General features: G+C 35.3%; 1 protein-coding gene across 5 annotated transcripts in view; it reads left to right on the forward strand.

Moving 5' to 3' along the window:
* Ccdc88a (coiled-coil and HOOK domain protein 88A) overlaps window positions 1-15596 on the forward strand; it is a 152370-nt gene that overhangs the window by 92151 nt on the left and 44623 nt on the right. For all 5 annotated transcript variants that reach the window (XR_015002849.2, XM_085692313.2, XM_085692314.2 and 2 more), the window contains exons 13-16: window positions 5059-5243; window positions 8538-8675; window positions 9996-11066; window positions 12164-12291. Coding sequence is in view for 4 of the 5 variants with exons in the window: in XM_085692313.2 (XP_085548439.1) it covers window positions 5059-5243; window positions 8538-8675; window positions 9996-11066; window positions 12164-12291 (1522 nt within the window). In the remaining variant the exon portion in view is untranslated. The remainder of the gene's footprint in view (window positions 1-5058; window positions 5244-8537; window positions 8676-9995; window positions 11067-12163; window positions 12292-15596) is intronic.

Consider the following 15596-nt stretch of genomic DNA (forward strand, 5'->3'; position numbering starts at 1 on the left):
CACCATATACCTGACAATGAAAATATTAAACCCTTTCTTACTTCCATCATTACTAAGACAAAACTGGATATACTTGCCACTTCTTTTCAACATGTTAGAATTCTACAAGAGTAGTTAGACAAGAAAAAATAATGAAAGGCATCCAAACTAGAAAGGAGTTAAATTGTGTTTACAACATAAACGTACACGTACCATAAAATTGTAAGTTTATAAACAAAAAACTTAACTTGATAAAGATTAGGAATATAAAGTCAAAATAAGAACAGATTATTCAATAAAACAATATCACTTGTAGTGTCTATTAAGAAACAGGACTGGAGAGATGTCTCAGTGATTGAGAGCATTGGCTGCTCATCCAGAGACTCTGACTTCAATTCCCAGCACCCACGTGCTAGCTCACAATTGTAACTCCAGCTCAGGGGAATTTCACACTCTCTGTTGGATCCCGGTCACCAAGACCCAAAATAATAACACAGAAACTTTATTATTCGCAATCCTATTTGGCCAATAGCTTAATCATATTGCTAGCTAGCTCTTATATCTTAAATTAACCCATTTTCATTATTTTATATTTTATCATGAGGCTTGTGGTTTACCGGCAGGGTTCCCTGAAGTTTGTCTCCAGTGACAGCTCCATGGCATCCCCTCAATTCTGCCTACTCTCTCTTCCTCCATTGGCTTGGAATTCCCACCTTGCTTTATTCTGCTAAGCCACGGGTCCTAACAGCTTTATTCATTAACCGATAAAAGCAACACACAGACAGAAAGACTTCCCACTTCTCATATAGACATAACACCAGTGCACATAAAAAAAAAACAAAAAAAAAGTCGTTTAAAAAAAGAAGAAAAAATTAGACTGGCAAGATAGCTCATAGGTAATTGTACCTGCAACTAGTCTTGGTGACCTAAGTTCAGTCCCCAAGACCCAAATGGTAAAAGGAGAAAAACAACACATTGAGTTTTTAAAATGTGAGTTAGGGTTAGAGAAAGGTTCAGTGGTTGAGAACACTGACTGTTCTTGCAGAGGGCGTGGGTTTGATTCCCAGTACTCAAATAGCAGTTTACAACTGTCCTGTTACTCCAGTTCCACGGCATCTAATGCATTCTTCATGCTTTCAAGAGCATCAGGTATACAAGTGATTCACTGATAAAGATGAAGACAAAATGCCCACACACAAAAATAAAAATGTTTTAAAATGTAATTTAAAATATTTTGTAAGTTCCTAAAAAATAAAACATGTAAAAATAAATTTTACTGAGACTACAGAGATGAATCAGTGGTTAAAAGTGCTTACTGCTCTTCCAGAGGACAGGAGTTATTGGCATCCATGTTGGGCAGTTCACAACCTCCTATAACTCTAGCTCCAGAGTATTTGGCACACTCCTCTGGCCTTAAAAGGCACCCACACACATTAGACATCCTCATGCACAAACACAGACACAAATACATATAAACAAAAAGTGAAAATAAACTTTTTTTTTTCAGTTGAGATAGGGTTTCTCTGTGTAACTGTTCTAACTGTCCTGGAGCTTTCTCTGTGTACCAGGCCGACCTCAAACTCGAGTGCTGACACTACCACCATCCAGGAAAAGTAAACCTTTTAGAACACTAAAATAAAAGGAAGTAAAAAATGACTATGCTAAAACTGTAGGACATCACTAAAAAAGAAGAGGAATGGAACAGTATCCCATATTCAGTAGTTACAAAAATTGATGTTATTAAAACGTTCATACTAACCACAGTGATCTATAGATTCACTGCAGTCTACTAAAATACAGTTTAAAACCCAGAAATGATAAACAGTATTGGATGTGGTGGCTATAGCCATGACTCCAGAGCCAGATACAAGAGGATCACAAGTTCAAACCTTGTCTAGTTAGTGAATTCAAGACCAGCCTGAGCTAAGAGAATCCATCTTGAGAAACAAAGACATAGAAAAGAAACAATGCTAATATTGATGTAAAAATATAAAGAACTATGAATAATTAAACATTCTGAACACAGGGGAATCATAATATGTGATTTTAAAAGTCTACACATCTATACAAACAAAATAGCATACTGTATAAACAAATACTAGCAACAACAAAAGCAAAATAATAAACAAGTGTAACAGAATAGTAAGCCCAAGGATAAATCCATGCATTTATGTTCAACTGAATTTTGACAAAAATGACAGGGAAATGATACAGAGAAGTATAATTTTTTCAATAAATGATGCTGAGAAAATTACATTCTATTGTAAAAGAGTAAATTAGACTGTGATTTCACACAAGTATAAATCGATGAAAGGCTTAAATAAATGGAAGACCTGGAACTGTAAAACTATGAAAGAAAATACAGGGAGAAAGTTTCATGATCTTGGTTTAGGCACTTTTTTAAAAAGTATACCCAGATCACAAACAGCAAAAGCAAAAAAGTTTCTGTACAAAATGAAACAATCAAGATAGTTTATAGTATAATATGTTTGCGAAATACACATTTGATCTGTAAGAAACTCAATAGTTAAAAGGAAGTAACCTTATTAAAAACTGATCTGAGAACCAGGAAAAGTAATTGTATAGTAGAGTTCTTTCATAGCATGCACAAAAGACCTGAGTTTAATTCCCAGGACCACATGTATACACACAAAAGAGGCAAAGAGTATCAGTAGTAGGCATTTCTTAAAACATGACAGTACATAAAAAGATGTTGAGTGTCTTAATCATCATAAAGATGAAAATCCACAGCCTATCTGCACTGCCCATTGTTACAGTGGCTGTTGTAAACACGGAAGATAAGCACATACATCACCTCTTTGTTGTGACGTTTGACAAAATAGCTTAAGGATGGAAGAGTTGTTTGGGCTCATGTTTTAAAAGGGAACCGTCCATCCTGGCAAAGATGACAGTGCAGGAGCATGAGATAGATGGTGACATTGTAGACAGTTGGAAAGGAGAGGGAGAATAGCCCTGGTGCTCTGCTCCACTCAGCCTGTGGCCCCAGCCAGTAAGATTCACTCACATTTCTCTTTACTCAGAACTATCTCTCCTAGGTGATTCCAAATATAACCAAATCAACAAATGAAAATGAATCATCACACTGATGTTGGCAGGTTGTGGAGAAGAGGAACTTAATGCATACTCTTAATTGCAGGGTAAATTAGTATACCCAATGTGGAAAACAGGTTTCTCAAAAAAAAAAAACAGCAAACAAAATAATGTGATTCAGCAGTCCTATTCCTAGGAGTATACGTAGCCAAAATTTATATAGTTTATGAAAGATATCTGCACTTTCATGTCTATTCCAATAGTATTCACGTCACCTAGGTTAGTGCATTTGTCGTGTGTAAAGGTAAATACTATATGATAGAGTATGCATGAACTTGAGGGATATTATGTCATATGTAATGAACCATGTGAAAAGGTAAATACTACATGAGAGAGCATGCATGAATTTGAAGGATATTATGTCATATGTAATGAACCGTGTGAAAAGGTAAATACTACATGAGAGAGCATGCATGAATTTGAAGGATATTATGTCATATGTAATGAACCGTGTGAAAAAGTAAATACTACATGATAGAGCATGCATGAACTTGAAGGATACTATGTTATATTGTAATGAACCATCCTTGTGGAATCTTTAAAAGTTTGCTTGTTAAAATGAGCTGTTGGACAAAGAGGATAGGATTTCAGATAGGAATAAGTTCATAAGGTCTGTTGTACATCAGTGGTTACAGTTAATGGCAGCCATTTATTTGTATGCTTGAGAATTGCTAACAGAGTAAAATTTAATGTTTTTAGCCACAAAAATATGTATAGTAATACATATCCTTCATAACCTCATTTAGCTATTCCATAGGTGTGTATGTGTATGTTAGACCTTCATGTTAAATGCTCTGAATATAAATTTTACTTGTCAGTTAAAAAATAAGTATATTGGTACTAACATGAGAACCTAAATAAATTATGTGAAAATGTACATTTAAGATTTACATAAATAAGCCAGGTGGTGGTGGTGCATGCCTTTAGCCCCAGAAATTGAAGGCAGAGGCAGGCGAATCTCTTGAGTTCAAGTCCACACCTGATCTATAGAGCAAGTCCTAGGACTGCCAGGGCTACAACTTTTCAAAACAAATCCTGTCTTGAAAAACAAAATAATAAGAAATAACATAGATAATTTCCATAATTCTCAATTTTTTTACATTCTTCAATGATAATAATGGAAAATTATACGAATTATTTTGTAGATCAAACCATTATATATAATTTGAATAAACTGTGCACAGTGCCATATTCTAACAAGTGAACTTATTTTGTTCTTGTTTAAATATCTAATCCAGATTGAATTGACAGTGATGCTATACTCAAGAATGATGGGAGTAGAGAAATGGCTCAGAAGCTAAGAGCACTGCCTGCTCTTCCAGAGGTCCTGAGTTTAATTCCCAGCAACCATGTGGTGGCTCACAACCATATATAATAGATCTAGTGCCCTCTTGTAGCATGTAGGCATACATGCAGGCAGAGCACTAATCCACAGATAAATAATTGTTTTTAAAAAAATCTACTTATGAAGATACTTTGTCATGACAAAATAGAGCAGATGGTAGTGGTCTTTGCTCCTAAGCTGAACATTAGCATCTTAGTCCAGAATATGAGCAGTATATAAGATCTTCAAATCATTTTTAAGGGTTCTTCTTCAGCTGCCTTTTAATCTTTGAAGTTGCTCCAAAATTTTATGATATACCTTATATTTCTTATTTGAGTCAAGGTGATCTTGTAAGATTGCAGGACAATATCTGTAATTTATAGAGTAACCCAAGATTCATTGACTTGGACGTAGCCATTACAAAATAATATCTCATGGAATTAGAATTCTATGGTCTCTTTAGTCTAAACTGTATATGGTAGAAGCTCAAGACTTTGTTTCATTTAGTTTTTTAATAGTGTCTCTTATATAACTTACATTTTTACAAAGTTAAAGATCAAGTGTCAGGATACATGAGAAGTCAAGCATTTTTAATATGAAAAGGTAAAAATAATTTACCAGTGACATATTTTTCAATATTATAGCACCACAGAAATCCTTGGGCCATGAGGTAAATGAGTTGACTTCCAGTAAGTTATTAAAGTTGGAGATGGAAAACCAAAGCTTGACAAAAACTGTAGAAGAACTTCGGAGTACTATGGACTCTGCAGAAGGCAACACTTCCAAAATCCTGAAAATTGAAAAAGAAAACCAGAGACTAAATAAAAAGGTAAATAAAAATTCAATTTTTATTGTAATGTTCAAATGTTAGTATATAAATATTAATATCATATAAATGTTAGTACTTTTATTTTCCATTTGTAATATATTGTTTAAGCTCTTTTCAAGTATTCATAAATAGAATGGATGCACCAAGCCCTCTACTGTCATCCAGACTCAGTCAGTAATAGTGAGCTGAATTTGGGGCTGGTCATACAGCTCAGTGGTAGAGCAATTGCCTGATAATATGGAGAATTCCTTGATTCAACCCTCAGTACTTCAAAGAAAGAAATTTAAGAACCCACTTGCAGCTAATCTTATTTTATTATTTCCTGTTTCCTCCTCACAGCCATGGGATCAGTGATCATTTTGAAACTAAAACGTTAGAATGTTAATCTCCAAAAAGTAAGGAGTTTCTAGAAGAACAGTGATGTCACAGCAGAAAAATTAACTTTTTAAAGGTTTTATTGTTTGTTTTTAGTTTATGTTTGTGTGTGTTTTGTCTGCTTGCATGTCTGTGCACTGTATGCAGTGTCTGCGGAGGCCAGAAGAGGGCATCAGATCCCCCTGGAACTGGCATTACAGGCAATTATGAGCTTCCCGGTGGGTGCTAGGACTCCAATTCTTGTCTTCTGCAAGAGCAGCTAGTGCTCTTAATCACTTAGCCCTGTCTCCAGGCCTCTTACTCCCCCAAATTAACTTTTTGTTGTTAAAAACAAATTTGTATTACCGAGATTACTCTCAAATCTCATGAATTCTAAGAAGTCATCCTACCTCAGCCTCCTAAGAGTCTAAGACTGTAGAGCACTACTCTATTTAAAAAAAAAAAAAAATTATTTGGAGACCAGGCAGTGGTACATGCCTTTAATCCCAGAACTCAGGAGGCAGAGACAGAAAGATCTCTTTGAATTCGAGGCCAACCTGGTCTACAGAGGGAGTTCCAAGACAGGCACCAAAACTACAGAGAAACCCTGTCTCAAGAAACTAAAAAATAAAAAAATAAATTAAAAAGTAAAAGAGAGGGCTGGTGAGATGGCTCAGTAGTTACGAGCACTGACTGCTTCTCCAGAGGACCCAGGTTCAATTCCCAACACCCATATGGCAGCTTGGAGCTGTCTGTAACTCCAGTTCAAGAGAATCTGACATTGTTATACCAATGCACATGAAATAAAGTTAAAGTTTAAAAAATAAAAAAGTAAAAGAGAAAAAAAATCCTTTGGAAAGTACTTCAAACATTTTTGTCAAGTTTTTCCACTTTTCTCAGTTTATTCTGTTCTTTATTTTTTACATTGAGTTTTTTGTTTGTTTGCTTGAGACAGGGCTCACTTTGTAACCCTCACTGGCATGGAATTTGCTATGTAGACCAGGTTGGCTTCAAACTCATGGGGATTGAGTGCTGGGACTAAACGGTTATGTGCCTCCATGGCTGACTATATTGTGTAGTAGGCTGAATACAGCTGAGAGATGTATAATCAATTACTGTATTACCAAAGTCTTTGAATTAGCATGTAAGTCCCCTCCGTTTCTCCTAGCGTGTTTTCTGCTAACAGAATTAGGTATGTTATAATTTGTCCACAGTCTAGATACTTCCCTTGTTTTGTCACCTAGCAAGTTCTTTTGTATTCTGTATTTCTTTTATCTACAGACTAAATGTGCTTTAAAATGATTTTTTTTAACCAAGAATATTTGTAGAGTGTGTGTATATCTCATTTAGGAGGCATGTCTTGTCTGCTTTCTGTTTTGTGTGGTGTTACGGAAAGTTTGGTTCCTGTGATTAATTAAGAGGTTTAACAAATTCTGATATTCTAATTATATTTTTCATAATTTGTTAATTGGGTTTATTACAAAGAAAGCTTCCTTTTGAAAGCTCCTGCTCTTAGGTATGATTTACTCAAATCATCAGCTGACTGAAGAGCTCTGGTATCCTTTCCCCTGACTCAGACTGTGAACTGGTTCCCCATGCCCTCCTGAGATAACTCAGACTGTTGGTTATGTAGTGTTTGTTTGAGCTCATGGATTTTAAAATATTTGAGGCAATTCAGCCTACCACATTTATTTTACTTAACTATACAACTGTGGGCTGGTGAGAATCTTTTAAAAATATTTGTTGAGATTATATCATTTTCCCCTACTAGTTCTCTCTCTAGACCCTCCCATGTATCTACTTCCTTTATGTGATTTTAAAATACCTGACATGAAAAAGTTATAAGTAGGAAAAACTTACTTTACTCACGGTTTCAGAGCTTCTCAGTCTACAGTGGACTTGCTCTGTGGCTTTTTTAAATAGTTTTTATTTTTTATGTATATGGTTACTTTTCCTCTATGTCTGTGTACCGTGTGTGTCTGATGCTCAAGGAGATCAGAAGAGGGCATCAGATCCCCTGGAACTAGAGTTATCATTGGTGGTGAGCCTCCACATGGGTGCTGGGAACTGAAGCCAGACCCTTTAGAAAAATAACCCTAACCACAGAGCCTTTTCTCTGGCTCCTCCATTGCTTCTTGGCATGTGATGAAGCAGAACTCAATGGTCAGGAGCTTGGAGGGGAGCAAAGGAAGAGAGAGTGGAGGGTGCAAGGATTCTAGCTTGTTACTTCCTTTAGCCCCTTTCTTGTAACACTGCAGACTGGCGAGAATATAGCTCAGTGACTGAAGTGCTTGCCTAGTGTGGTCAGTGCCACAACATGAGGGGTTTAATCCCCACTACTGCATAAATAAGTAAACATTTGAAGTTTTGTCAGGAGGTGCAGCAAGGTCTCACTATTCACATGTCACCATGCCTGGCTGAAAATGTAAGATTTTACTGCAGTTTATTTCTTCAGTATTATTCTTTTTTTCTCCTTTTATTTTTGTCTTTTATTTTTATTTATGCCTTTTATTTTTGCCGAGTCTCTTGTTTGCTGTTTTATCAAACTCCACATCTTTTTTTGCCTTCCTGATCTTTTATAATTTCTTCTTCCTTTCTTACTGAACTTCCTAGGCTAATGAAGATTGTATACTACAAATCCACTATAGCCAAGAGTTTTCCAGTGAGACCTGGGTAGTCCTCATTAGCACATTATACTCACTTCTTGCTCTGCCTTTGTATTTCAAAAATACAAATTTGTCTTAACATAAAGAGAGAAAAAGAGTCATGTTTGTCGATTTTATGCAGCTCATAAAATTAACATGAAATGCTACTTGAAATTCTATATGAGATTCTTAACTTTTATTATTTGAATATTAAATTGATTTTAACTTTAGTCTTTTGATATGAAATGTTTTGTCTGTTATGTATTATGTTGGTTTTGTGATTTAATTTCTCTAGGTTGAAATTCTTGAAAATGAAATTATTCAAGAAAAGCGAAGTCTTCAGAATTGTCAAAATTTAAGCAAGGATCTAATGAAAGAGAAAGCTCAGCTTGAAAAAACAATTGAAACGCTTAGAGAAAATTCGGAGAGGCAGGTTCGTGTATTTCCCACTCAAACACCACTGCACGGAAACCTCCTAGAGCATTCTAGATTTCTGACTTGCTGCAATGAGCTCCCTTTTATGTGTAGTTTTGCTTCTGCCATTTCACTGTAACCTGCCGTCTTTTACAGTTCAAAAATTTTAAGTCATCCTCTGTATCCCCGTTTCCTGAAATCAGCAGTCTGTAAATTCTAAGTGGTCTATTGTTCTCAGTAGCGTCCAGGCCATGCACGTGAATGGTTATTTTGCCCACACAAGTTCCCCCTTGTAGATCCACTACTGCCTACTACTGCTTGTCACCCTTGTGTCACAGTGTCACCTGTTCTTACTTGATAATGGCCCTAAGTTGTAAAAGTAGTAACATTAGCTATTCATATGTCAGAGAAGCTGGTAAGTACTTCCTTAAGATGAGAAGTTTCGAGTTTTCCATGTAGTGAGGAAAGGAAAAATACACTGAGACCTATGATAAAATTATTGTTAATCTTCTTACTGTGCCTAATAAATTATCAGCATGGCGTGTGGAAACAAAGCAGTATGTACAGACTTAGAAGTCTTTGCAGTTTCGGTTATTCATGGAAGATCTTGAAATATATTCTGTCTTAGGGAGGAATCGCTATATTGTTTTACATATTCGATATCATATATTTTGGAAACTTTGAAGAGAAACTCAGAAAATTTAAATTGCTAGTTTGCTTAATAATGATAATTTATTATAAATGTTCTTCAGTTCCTGTGCTTTTAGGTGTCTGTAGAATAATTGCCCTGCAGATTTTAAAGAGAAGTTGGAGAAAATGCACAGCACTCCCTCCCCAGTAACAAGGAAGAAGGGAGGTGACAGAACATGTTATGCTGCAAATCAGATGATTTGTTTTCAGATGTACTAGCGCATTTTATTGTTTATATGTTATCCAATTAAAAGTTTCTTTTAGAAATGACATATACACAAACAAATAATGTACGCATTCTTATCAAGGACCCATCTTTGTAGGTAGGCAATATAAATATTATTTAATGAAAATTAAAACCTTAGGTCCTTAAAGATATTTGAAGTAGATCAAATCTAAACAATCTGAAGATCACTTTAATTGTAAATACTTTTCTTTTAGATATTACTTTAGATTGTAAAACCCCTGAAAACATGAACTTTAGTGGCCTGACAGTACATATACAAAGTGGCCTTTCAGTAAATATTTTTCATATTAAAACAGTAAGCCATGCACTCTGGTATCCATGTTCTTTTCTTGTTAGTTTTTGATAGTTTAAAGACTATGTTTATTCATTGTAAGCTTACATTTTATTCTTTGTTTTAATTAGATTAAAATATTGGAGCAGGAAAATGAACATCTGAATCAAACAGTGTCTTCCTTACGGCAACGCTCCCAGATTAGTGCTGAGGCAAGGGTGAAAGACATTGAAAAAGAAAACAAAATTCTCCATGAATCTATCAAAGAAACAAGTGGGAAACTAAGCAAGATTGAATTTGAAAAAAGACAAATAAAGAAAGAATTGGAGCATTATAAAGAAAAGGGGGAGCGAACAGAAGAGCTTGAAAACGAGTTGCATCATCTTGGAAAAGAAAATGAATTGTTACAGAAGAAGATAACTAATTTAAAGATTACTTGTGAAAAAATTGAGGCACTAGAACAAGAAAATTCGGAGCTAGAAAGAGAAAATAGAAAATTAAAAAAAACTTTGGATAGCTTTAAAAATCTTACTTTTCAGTTAGAATCCCTAGAAAAAGAGAATTCCCAACTTGATGAGGAAAACTTGGAGCTGCGAAGGAGTGTGGAGTCTCTGAAGTGCGCAAGCATGAAAATGGCCCAGCTCCAGCTGGAGAACAAGGAGCTGGAGAGTGAGAAGGAGCAGCTCAAGAAGGGCCTGGAGCTCATGAAAGCCTCTTTTAAGAAGACAGAACGTTTGGAAGTGAGCTACCAGGGGCTAGACACAGAAAATCAAAGGCTACAGAAAGCTCTGGAAAATAGCAATAAAAAAATCCAACAATTAGAGAGTGAGCTACAAGACTTAGAGATGGAAAATCAAACATTACAAAAAAACCTAGAAGAACTGAAAATATCTAGCAAAAGACTTGAACAACTAGAAAAAGAAAATAAATCGTTAGAGCAAGAGACATCTCAACTTGAAAAGGACAAGAAACAGCTGGAGAAGGAAAATAAGAGACTCCGGCAACAAGCAGAAATAAAAGATACCACATTAGAAGAAAATAATGTGAAAATTGGAAATCTGGAAAAAGAAAACAAAACTTTATTTAAAGAAATTAGTATATATAAAGAGTCCTGTATTCGTCTGAAAGAATTAGAGAAAGAAAACAAGGAGCTTGTAAAGAGAGCAACTATTGACATGAAAACCTTGGTGACGTTACGTGAGGTAAGTGTGTTCACCTAAGCTAAGCTACTGACATTGTTGTATTTGTACCCCACATTTATTGAACCCATTTTTCACTTGTATCACCTTTTCTATACTTCGGTGAATTCTGGAATTGGAACTAGAAATAATTTCTAACTTTCCTATTTAGATGAAAAGTTTAAATTACATTTAAAAATGTTAGTAATAGGGTATTATTAATTAGAGTGAGTGATTTTACCAGGGGAGTAAAGGAGTCACATGTAGATTATATTCAAATAAATTGATATGATTTTCACAACCAGTCATTTAAATATTGTTTAACTTTCATATTAGCAAACAAGTTCAGAAATATTAACTTACTCAGAATCATAGAATTAATAAAAGAATTAAATTTCTGCATTCAATCTCAGATTTTTCAAACTCCAAAGCCCTGTGATTTTTGAGATGCCTGAGAATGGAAATCAGGTTCAACTTAAACTGCAACACTGCACTATTGAAAATTCTGACATAAGATTAGGTTGGTGGTATCTCTTATAATACTTGCAACATCAGAAATACGTCAGAAAATAGGGTCTGTACTCATTCTCAGGTATGGAAATGGATGTTGGCATGAGGACAGGGATACCTTACAGTTCTGTGGTCTGCATTTCTATTGCAAAACATTAAGAAGGAACTTCCCAATATGAGCAACAGGCCAATAAACATGTCCCTGAGTCTTTAGATCAATGTGTTAGGCCTCTTCTAGGAACCAATGTGCACGTAAGTTTTTGTGTTTCTTTAAAGTCCTTGGGTATATTGGAGGTTCTTTACAGTTTTCAAACCTATCTTGTGTGTTTACCAGGAAAGAGTTTCTTCTCATTTTATAGCATAGCATTATAAAGAAGTAGCAGCACATGGAAAGAGTTTGTCTCTAATAAAAATGTTTTTTAGACAGTATTTTGAACAGGAGATTATTAAATGGTTTCAGCTTGGGTGTAGTATACTCCTTAGCTTCTTCTTGTTAATAAAGACAGTGTCAGTGACCTTATCTGGTTGAAATTGTCTTCTGTTGTAATAATTAGAGTCTTGAGTGACTTTCTTTTCTTGACATATGAATTGTACATTCTTTTTAAAATAAGGACTTAGTGAGTGAAAAATTGAAGACACAACAAATGAACAATGATCTCGAAAAGCTCACGCATGAGCTTGAGAAGATAGGCTTAAATAAAGAGCGACTCTTACACGATGAGCAGAGCACTGACGACAGGTGAGCACTGTGTGAGCAAATCACTGGAGTTTTTATCTGGGGAGATTGTGCCCAAACAGTAATATCTTCTTGTTTCTGGTTCCTTCCTGCTTTGGAGAAAGTTCTGTAAGAACAGAAAAAATTGAATAAAGACAACCCAGTAACTGTAAGAAGACAATTTATATAAAAGCACGATGCCAGAAGTGGCAGAAGATTAGAAACCGCCTTTGAGAGTAGAGTGAAGAACCAACAGACAAAACATTCCTTTCAGGAAATTAACCTTTTTGGTTTTCATTTGGCTAAGTGGCTCAGTTCTTTTATTTTGTTGCCAGACATGGACCAAAAAGAGAAAAATATAAAACAAAGGAAAATACATATTGAGATACAATTAGTGTCTAAAAGTGATGTGGACAAACAGTATAAAAATTACTCTTTAACTTTTAAAGTAATTGATACAGATTTCTTTTAAAATTTCTGTTCTTCAATGTTAATCATAGTTTTTTAGTTAGGAATAATCTGATTTTGTTTTGTTTTACAAAACAGGGTTTCTCTGTACAGCCCTCGCTGTCCTGGAACTTGTTCTGCAGACCATGCTGGCCTTGCACTCACAGAGATCTACCAAGTAGTCTTTTATTTAGTAGCCAAAGGGCCATGTGTTTCAGCTAGACTTAAGAATACTGTTTTGTGGGCCAATAAGAAGGCTCAGTAGGTAGAGGCTCCTGAGGCCAAGTCTGATAGCCTATAAGCATAAATCTCAGGACTTACATGGTAGAAGGAGAAACCAACTCTTGCAACTTCTGCCCTCCATACACATGCTGTGGCACACATGCTCCTACACATGTGCACACACACATATACACAAACAAATGTAATTAACCTTTTTCTATAATAATATTATTTGAGGCTGGGGAGATGGCTCAGTTGATAAAGCCCTCACTTTGCAATCATGGAGACCAGAGTTAGGATCTTCAGGACTAATGTGAAAGCCATGTGGGACATAGTGGCCACCTATAATCTCCAGGCAAGCTTGCTAGATGGACAAACTGAAATTGTTCATTTTCTGGTTCATCAAGAGACTGAGCTTCAGTACATAAGAGTGATCTAGGAAGACACCAGATGTCCACTAGAATACATAATCACGTACCGTACACACAGAAAATAAAAAGAATTCTGTTTTATGTAGAATAGATTTTAATTCATTGGTACCATTACCTTGATACAAGTTACATTGTATTATTTACTATTCTAGCTTTGATATCTTACGCATATACGTTAATACAGATTAATATATACAAATTAGAAAGAATTAATGCTTATTATTTGGCATTTAATAATGTAGTTTTGAGACTAGTCGGTAGGTTAAATATTTAAATGGTCAGCTCTGTAATACAAAGAAATAATTTTAGGCATTTTCCTACTCAGTTATAAGTCAGGCAGCCAGGAGCCTAGAGATGGCACAATGATCAGAGAATCCTTGCTGCAGCCCAGCAGTTGTTGGTGCACATCTTTAATCCCAGCACCTTAAAGATAGAGGCAGCCAGATCTCTGAGTTCAAGACCAGCCTTGTCTACAGAGAGAGCTCCAGAACAGCCAGGACTACATGGAAAAACCCTGTTTTGAAGCCAAACAAGAACAACAAAAATAGTTGTTGCTCTTGGAGAGGACAGGGGGTTTTTATTCCCAGCACCCTTGTGAGTGTGCAGAACTATCCTAATTCCAGGGTTCTATCACTTTTTTCTGATGTCTCTGGACACCAAGCATGGATATAAGTACATAGACATATATTCAGGCAAACATACCATTAAAATAAATAAATCTTAGAAAATATTTAAAATTTAAAAACAAGTCAGGCAACTATTATTAAATTAACTTCCTGGGGTAATTCTTCATTTGATTTAATCAGAATGTTAATTGCCAATTTAATCGACTATCTTAGTATAGATTCTAAATGTATATCATTTCTTTATTCAAATTACCTTTTGTTTATAGAACACTATATTTCAGTTTGTTGGCAAAGCATGTTTTGACCTAAGTGACACTTTCATTAAAAACTTATGAGCCTAGTTTAGATGGGCCCTTCTTAGGGCTTGTCACCTCTTCCAATCCTTATTGTGCAGGAACCCGATATTTATTGGTTCTTAGAGCAATTTAAAACCTGCAAACAAGATGTAATAACATCCATTATTCTGTGTTTGTTTAGTATCATTGTTATTATTGTTTTTTCAAGACAGGGTTTCTCTATGCAGCCCTGGCTGTCCTGGAGCTTGTTCTGTAGACCAGACTGGCCTTGAACTCTCAGAGATCCACCTGCCTCTGCCTCCAAGTGCTGGTATTAAATGACCACATCCAGCTCCATGTGTTTGTTTATGTAATGAGAGCTTTTGAGTATATTGTCAACAAAACTTTCAGGAAATGGGATTGGAAACATTTGATAACTAAATTTGGGGAAAACAGAAAAGAATGCCTTGTCTTAAGCCACTAAATCAGCTTCTTTTAACTAGTAAGCTTTTATGTTACAAATGAAATAGAGGCTCACAGATACAAATACTTTAAATATTTAATCTTCTCCATCTTGGAATTTATGCCTCTCAGCATGAGGTGATGTTCCTAATCCCTTTCTTACACTTATCTTTATAATTAACATCACTGCCACTTTGAAGATACAACTATTACTAAAGTTTGGTTTCTTATCATTAAAGCATATGTAGGTTACTGGTGGGATCAAATATGTAAATACATAACAAAGTAAGTCATTGCTACAGTTGTGAACAGATGCTTTTGTCTCTTTATCCTATTTTCTTCTTAAATATAGTTGTTTCTTGAAATTTATATTTTCAGAAATTTTATCTGCTCACCTGAGATTTTTATTTTTTTCTACATACTTCCAGAACTGTCTAAAACGATTCAACTATCAGAATTAAACACAGCCAAAATCAGACCCAGTAAATGTATTAAAAAGTGCTTTAGAATCAATCCAACAACAAAATGAATGAGATTTATTCTAAGTATTCATGAAATTTAAAATCTTTTGGGGACGAAAATATAAAAATTAACTATGGATGCTGAAAAGAGGCTATGTCAGACTTGGTTAACTCTCTATTGGAGACCTTACCCTTTCTGAGGAGTGGATGGGGGGGTTGGGTAGATGGAAGGTGTGGGGAGCGGGAGGAGGAACTGTAGTCAGTATGTAAATTGAAAAAAACTTTTAAATAAAAAATTTTAAGAAAAGAAAAACTAGCTATGTGGCTAAAAGTACTTGCTATATTTACAGAGGACCCAAGTTCACTTCTCAGCACCTATGTTGTATGACCCCTTTGGCCTCTATA

Source organism: Myodes glareolus, chromosome 8, assembly GCF_982192425.1.
Source record: "Myodes glareolus chromosome 8, mMyoGla1.1, whole genome shotgun sequence".
Lineage (NCBI taxonomy): Eukaryota > Metazoa > Chordata > Mammalia > Rodentia > Cricetidae > Myodes > Myodes glareolus.